Source organism: Triticum urartu, chromosome 1A (genome assembly GCF_056163025.1).
Source record: "Triticum urartu cultivar PI428250 chromosome 1A, HENAU_Tu73, whole genome shotgun sequence".
Lineage (NCBI taxonomy): Eukaryota > Viridiplantae > Streptophyta > Magnoliopsida > Poales > Poaceae > Triticum > Triticum urartu.
The window spans coordinates 276,045,370-276,052,818 of record NC_141873.1 but is presented as its reverse complement, the minus strand read 5'-3'; the positions used below and the strand labels follow the sequence as shown (position 1 = coordinate 276,052,818).

Below are 7,449 nucleotides of genomic sequence, written 5' to 3'. Positions count from 1 at the left end.
CCCAATCTGAATTGGGAGCCCCCCCTTTCATTTCTCCTCTCCTCCCCTTCCTTCTCTCCTACTCCTACTACATGGAAGGGGGGAATCCTACTCCCGGTGGAAGTAGGACTCCCCTAGGGCGTGCCATAGAGAGGGCCGGCCCCTCCCCTCCTCCACTCCTTTATATACGGGGGAGGGGGCACTGAGGGAGTCCTGGATTAGGGGGTCCTCGGACAGTCGGACTATATACTTTGGCCCGACTGTTCGACTATGAAGATACAAGATTGAAGACTTCGTCTCGCGTCCGGATGGGACTCTCCTTTGCGTGGAAGGGAAGCTTGGCGATTCAGATATGTAGATCTCCTCCCTTGTAACTGACTCTGTGTAACCCTAGCCCCTCCGATGTCTATATAAACCGGAGGGTTTTAGTCCGTAGGACAACAACAATCATACCATAGGCTAGCTTCTAGGGTTTAGCCTCTCCGATCTCGTGGTAGATCAACTCTTGTAATACTCATATCATCAAGATCAATCAAGTAGGAAGTAGGGTATTACCTCCATCGAGAGGGCCCGAACCTGGGTAAACACTGTGTCCCCCGCCTCCTGTTACCATCCGCCTTAGACGCATAGTTCGGGACCCCCTACCCGAGATCCATCGGTTTTGACACTGACATTGGTGCTTTCATTGAGAGTTCCACTGTGCCGTCACGATAAGGCCTGATGGCTCGTCTTGTTGTCAGGGACAACATTACCTATGGGGGAGCCCTGGCTGTAGGCCAAACTCTCCGATTAGGCGGTTTCGTCGTGACCGGCCCGTCGGCCGTCGCGCCCACGATGACTTCTCGGGTCATTAAAAATAGCCTCCACGTCGGCTCGGGATTCGCCGAGCAGATGGATCCAATGGAGCTCTCTTATTTGAACGAGCTCTTGGATCGCATCGCCGCCTTGGGAGTCGCTACGGACTATGATCGGATCGGGCTTAAACCCGACCAAAAGGGAGATTAACTCTCCGCCGGTTACCCATCAGATAGCGGTGGTGGAGGAGCGATGCAGCGATTCTTCCTCCATTTTGAGGACAAACTATGTCCGGATTCCCGAGCTCTCCGAGCCGGATACCCGTCTACTGGAGGACATGGCCCAAGCTTCGAACCTGGAATCGAACAGTGGGCTAGTACCGTTGGGCAACATCCCAGAGCCCGAACTACCAAGCTTGGAAACACCTTCGGGTCTCAGATCGGGTCAAGGTTTAGACTTAAATCTACCCACCCACCCTCAAATAAGTGATCTTTCCCATATTAGACAAGAGCCCCAAGAGACAGTACATCACTATTGGGACAGATTCCTCCTTGCAATAAGCAAGGTGAAGGACTATCGCGAGGAAGACGCAATTTCATTCTTTTGCAAAAATTGCACGGACAAAGGAATCCTCAACTCCATAAGTCCCCTTGATATAACGCACTTCGCTAACTTGGCGACCATAGTACAGAAATACTGTGCGATGGAAAGCACTTGGAAAACCCAAACACAATTCTGGGATCCTCCGGCTCTAACTAAACCCTCTGTCCGAACTAAAAGGGTGTACTCTCGTAAGTCACCCAATCCAATTACAAAGAAGCCAAAACCCACTACAGGGCGCGGAACCGTATTGGAGGGATGGCTCAATGGGCCATGCAAAATTCATAGTACATCAGATACCATGCCAACACACAGCCTTAGAGCATGTTGGATTCTCCGGTAGGTGGCCAGGAGCGGCGAGGATCTCCTCATCAACAATATTGCAGAGCACCCTCCTGAAGAAAATAACAATACAGTACTGACTGTATTCGAGACTTTTGCCTCAAACAATAGGCGCAAGAGGGCACTTCGCAGCCTCGACGAAGTCTGCCACGTTGCAATGATAAATCCATGGAACGACACGGCCATAACCTTCAATGCCAGTGATGAACCTCAATTCCGCACAGCCCGAGCTCCAGCCGCTTTGGTCCTTAGTCCAATTGTGGACGGCTTCCGGCTTACTAAGGTACTCATGGACGATGGCAGCGGATTAAACCTTATCTATGAGGAGACTCTTAAAAAAATGGAAATAGACAAGAGCCGCATTGAGCAAAGTAGCATGACCTTCAAAGGAATCATCCCTGGTCGGGAGGCACGATGTGGGGTAAAAATCACACTAGATGTGGTATTCGGCACGCCGGAGAATTACAGGTCCGAAGAAATCACATTCCACGTGGCCCTGTTTAGTAGCGGATACCAAGCCCTTCTAGGGTGAGAGGCATTCATGATCTTCCAAGCTATACCCCATTACGGGTACATGACGCTCAAGATGCCCGGGCCCAATGGAATCATCACTCTAGCTAGTGACCCGGACATAGCACTCTGCGCCGAAAATAAAACCGCCGCACTGGCCCTCGAAGCGTTATCCGAAGCCCTCATGGCCGAAGAACTAAATGCGCTACGCTCTATAGTGGACAGGGACGACGTGATACTCGACAAAAGATCCAAGTCCACCTCTTTCAAACCAGCAGATGAAATAGTCAAATTCCAGGTCCACCCAACGGACCCTATTAAAAAAGTATCCATCGGGGCACAGCTGAACCCCACAACAGATGCCGCACTGTGGGAGTTCTTACGCGAGAATTGGGACATCTTCGCCTGGCATCCTTCAGATATGCCAGGCATCCACGTAGGCTGGTCGAGCATAGCCTAAACATTCTAAAGGGATACAAGCCGGTCAAACAAACTCTTCGGCATTTCTCCGAACCCAAGCGACAATCCATGGGAGAAGAACTAGCCAAGTTACTCGATGCCAGATTCATTAGAGAAATGAAACATCCGGACTGGCTAGCAAACCTGGTGATGGTACCAAAGAAGGACAAATCCCGGCGCCTATGTGTCGATTTTAAGGACCTTAACAAGGCTTGCCCCAAGGATCCCTTCCCCCTCCCTCGCATCGATCAAATTATCGATGCTACCGCGGGACACGACTCGTTGTGTTTCCTCGACGCATACTCCGGATACTATCAAATCAAGATGGCAGAGCCCGATCAAGCCGCAACAGCATTCATTACTCCATACAGCCCCTTCTATTTCAACACCATGCCTTTCGGGCTCAAAAACGCCGGTGTGACCTATCAACGCATGATTCAGACATGCCTGGAAGCACAAATCGGCAAAACAGTGGAGGCGTACGTAGACGATGTGGTAATTAAAACCAGACACGTTGAATCTTTGATAGGCGACTTGAGGCTCATGTTCGACAATCTTCGAACATATGACATTAGAGCATCTCCAACAGGCGCCCAACGCGTCGCATGGTAAAAACGGATTTGGCGCACGCCCATCGCCTAGTTTGGCGCGGCGCGCAGTGTTTGCTCCAGCAGCCACGCTGAAAAGCCGCGCGCGCGCAGCTCCAGCAGGCGCGGTAAAATGCAGCGCGTGCTCATTCTACAATATTTTTTAAATTAAAATTACATAGATAAAAAAGATACAAAGATATTACATCGGTGCAACTACTACGGCATAGATAGATACATAGTTCGACATACATAGATAGATAGATACTACTACGGCATAGATAGATAGATAGAAACTACTACGGCATACATAGATAGAAAACTACTCCAAGTCGCTACCATCACCATCATCATTCTCGTCGGTGTCGTCCGAGGTTGAGAGCCATATGTCGTCCCAACGTTCATCGTCCGAGGTGAAGAACGACCTCCCACCTGCGGAGACGATGTCGCACTGCTCGGTCGCCACTGCCTTCCGCTGACGCCGGTCAACCCGCTCCGAGCGGCGCCTTTCCGTCCTCTCCACCCAGTAGGCACGCTCGGCGTCGACGTCCTCTGGGTGGCGACAGCGCCACTCCGCCATGGCTTGCTTGTCCTCCTCGGCGACGAGGAGACGGCGCTGCCGCCGAGAGTGATCGGCACGGTCCATGTCCGTGATGAGATGCGGCGGAGGGGCGACGCGCTGCGCCTCCTCGCGCATGAAGACGTCCCGGAAATTCATCTGCGACCGGGGCCTCTCCAAGCGCCACGCTGCTGTGTCGTACGCGCGGGCCGCCTCGCGCGCGCTCCGGAATGTCCCGAGGCCGAGCCGGACGTCGCCGGCCCGTATCTCGGCGGGGTACCGGCCGTTGGGGCGCTCGAGGACGCCGCGAAAGCCCGAAGCACCCCGGCGGCGCGGAGGCATGGTGGCGCGGTGGTGGCGCAGAAAGCGGCAAAGCGGCGAGGTTGCGAGGAGGAGGACGCGTGGCTGTTCTATGCGCGTGGCGAAGCAAAGGACTTTATAGGCGCGCGTGAAGCGGCGTGCCAAATCTACCGCGTCGTGTGCCGCTTTGTCCCGCGCGCGCACAAACGCTTCCCACGCGCGGTAACTTCCCGCCACCGCTGGAGCGCGCGGAACCAACCGGTGCGCGCGAAATACTACTTTTACCGTGCGGGCGCGCGTTTTGCCGCGCCTGTTGGAGATGCTCTTAAGCTCAATCCGGGAAAATGTGTTTTCGGCGTACCTGCCCGAAAGCTTGTGGGCTTCATCGTTTCCAACAGAGGAATTGAAGTGAATCCGGCTAAAATCCAAGCTCTATCATAGTTGGCTATCCCAACAAACCTCAAGCAAATCTAGAAATTAACTCGATGCGTGGCTGCCTTAAGCTGCTTTATCTCCCGATTGGGAGAAAAGGCATTACCTCTTTATCGCCTTCTTTGGCACACCGAACACTTTGAGTGGACCGACGCGGCCATGGCCGAATTGGAAGAAATAAAATCTGCCTTGGCCAGTAAACCAATTTTGGCCGCGCCAAATATTGGTGAACCAATGTTGTTATATATAGCGGCAACACACCAGGTTGTAAGCGTAGTGCTCGTCATTGAACGAGAAACGGACGGGCATAAGTTCCCGCTTCGAAAGCCGGTATACTACGTATCTACTGTCCTCACTCCATGCAAATCCCGGTACCCACACTATCAAAAGATAGCATACGCGGTCTTCATGGCATCCTGAAAACTACGACACTACTTTCAAGAGTGGTCAATTACGGTGGCCTCCGAGGTCCCACTCAACGACATTATAAACAAACGCGATGCCACAGGCCGGATTGCTAAATGGGTTATTGAGCTCCTCCCATTCGACATATCATACAAACCACGGCGAGCCATTAAGTCACAAGTACTGGCCGATTTCGACGCTGAATGGACAGAAGCCGAACTCCCTAAAGAATACGGCGCGTACTCCAATTGGATCATGCAGTACGACGACTCCAAAATGCTGGCGGGTCTGGGAGCAGGCGTCGTCCTGACATCCCCAACCGGAGATATAGTCCAATACGTACTCCAAATATTATACACAGACTCCAACAACGCAGCCGAATATGAGGCCCTATTGCATGGTCTCCGAATGGTAGTCTCCATGGGCATTCAACGCCTAGAGGTGTGTGGGGATTCGAACCTCGCAATATCTCAAATAAATGGAGATTTTGATGCCAAGGACCCAAAAATGGCGGCTTATCGCAATGCCGTCCTCAAAATATCAGCTCGATTCGAGGGGCTCGAATTCCACCATGTGGTCCGAGAAAACAATCAAGCGGCGGATATCCTCGCCCGAATCGGCACTAAGCGCGACCCTATCCCACCTAATATCTTCTTGGAAAGGCTGTTTAAGCCATCCGTGGTGTGGGAAGGGAGACTGGCAACAATAGTCCGGATCCGGCCACAACAACAGACCCCGAACACTCTGACGTAATCGAAGGCTCCGCCACCGAGATAACACCTTCACCCCATGTGATTATGGCTGTCATCGCCCCATGGACAGAACCCTTCTTGGCTTACCTAAATAGGCAAGAACTCCCTGAGGACCAAAACAAGGCACGTTGCATTGTGTGGCAGTCTAAAGCCTACAAGGTCCACGAGGGAGAGCTTTATAAGAAAAGCGCTACCGGAGTACTGCAAAGGTGCATCTCCGAGGAGGAAGGACGGCAACTTTTGGCAGAAATTCATGCTAGACTCGGCGGCCATCACACCGCAGCTCGGTCCCTTGTAAGTAAGGCCTTCCGTACAGGTTTCTACTGGCCGACAGCTCGAGCAGACGCACAGGACCTAGTTCAACATTGCGTTGGTTGCCAGCTGTTTGCAAACCAAAGCCACATGCCACCTACCGCTCTCCAAACAATCCCCATTACTTCGCCCTTCGTGGTCTGGGGCTTGATATGGTCGGACCCCTTAAAGGAGGAAGCCATAAGAAAAAGTACCTATTGGTCATGGTGGATAAATTCACCAAATGGATAGAGGCCAAACCAGTTAAAACGGCCGAATCCGGACCAGTGATAGATTTCATATCTGGGGTTGTACACCGCTACGGTGTCCCCCACAGTATCATCACCGATAACGGCTCGAACTTTACAGACGATGAGGTAAAAACTTGGTGCGGCAAAATGGGAATTAAGCTCGATTATGTATCCGTCTATCACCCTCAAACTAACAGTCAAGTCGAATGAGCAAATGGTCTTATAATGAGTGGCATTAAACACAGACTAGTGCGGTCCTTGAAGGAATCAGATACGCACTGGGTCGAGGAGCTCAACTCCGTACTATGGGGGCTGTGGACCACGCCAAATCGCACTACCGGATACACACCATTCTTTATGGTGTATGGCGCAGAGGCGGTACTGCCCTTCGACATCATTCATGACTCACCTCGAGTGCGCATGTATGAAGAGAAAGAAGCCGAGCTAGATCGGCAAGACAGTTTGGACGCCCTGGAGGAGGAGCGTGACGTGGCAAAAGCCCGATCCGCATTCTATCAACAACAGGCTCGATGATATCAAAGCAGAGAAGTACGGGCCAAAACTTATAATGTTGGCAACCTCGTTCTACGCCTACCAGAGAAGAAAAAGGACAAGCTCAAACCCAAATGGGATGGTCCCTTTGTTATTGACAAAGTTCTGACCGGTGGAGCGTATCGTCTGCGGGACGCATCGGACAATCGACTCGAGCCAAACCCATGGAACGCGGCCAGACTCCAAAGATTCTACGCCTAGCGCCGGACTCTGTTTTCGTCTCCTTACCTCCCTCAATTTTTTTTATATTCGTTATCTATATTTTTCTGTCTTTCTTCCTTTTCTTCGCGGCCTTCAAAGGTTAAAATATGTCTTGACTGCACAATTTGTACGCGCTAAGCGCGCTCATTATACCTGGGAGCTTCTTACACAGAAGCTTAATATAACTATGATTTGGGCTCTATGACTGCCGCACATGTGTCATTTTTACACATGAACCTTTTCTTAGCCATTATATGCATCGATATGACTTAAGTTTTGGCCAAGATGGGTTGCCTGGCTCTTGTGTTTATGCCCTACGTTCCTGTTAATTTGGCTAGGGCATAAGGGGAGCACCTCTGCGATTGTTACTGCTGGATCAGCCGGACGTGTACCTCAAACTGGGTGAAGCCGAAAGCTAGCGTTCTTAAGGGAAT

General features: G+C 51.6%; 1 protein-coding gene across 1 annotated transcript; it reads right to left on the bottom strand.

Annotated features, from left to right (window-relative positions):
• Positions 1-3,594: 3,594 nt before the first annotated feature.
• LOC147990850 (uncharacterized) lies at positions 3,595-4,173 on the bottom strand. Its single transcript, XM_087532514.1, has one exon. It carries the CDS (start codon positions 4,171-4,173, stop codon positions 3,595-3,597), a length of 579 nt encoding a protein of 192 aa, XP_087388640.1.
• Positions 4,174-7,449: the final 3,276 nt, after the last annotated feature.

Bases quoted from the DNA above. Each gene is read 5' to 3' on its own strand.
- LOC147990850 (XM_087532514.1), bottom strand. From the start codon at position 4,173: ATGCCTCCGCGCCGCCGGGGTGCTTCGGGCTTTCGCGGCGTCCTCGAG.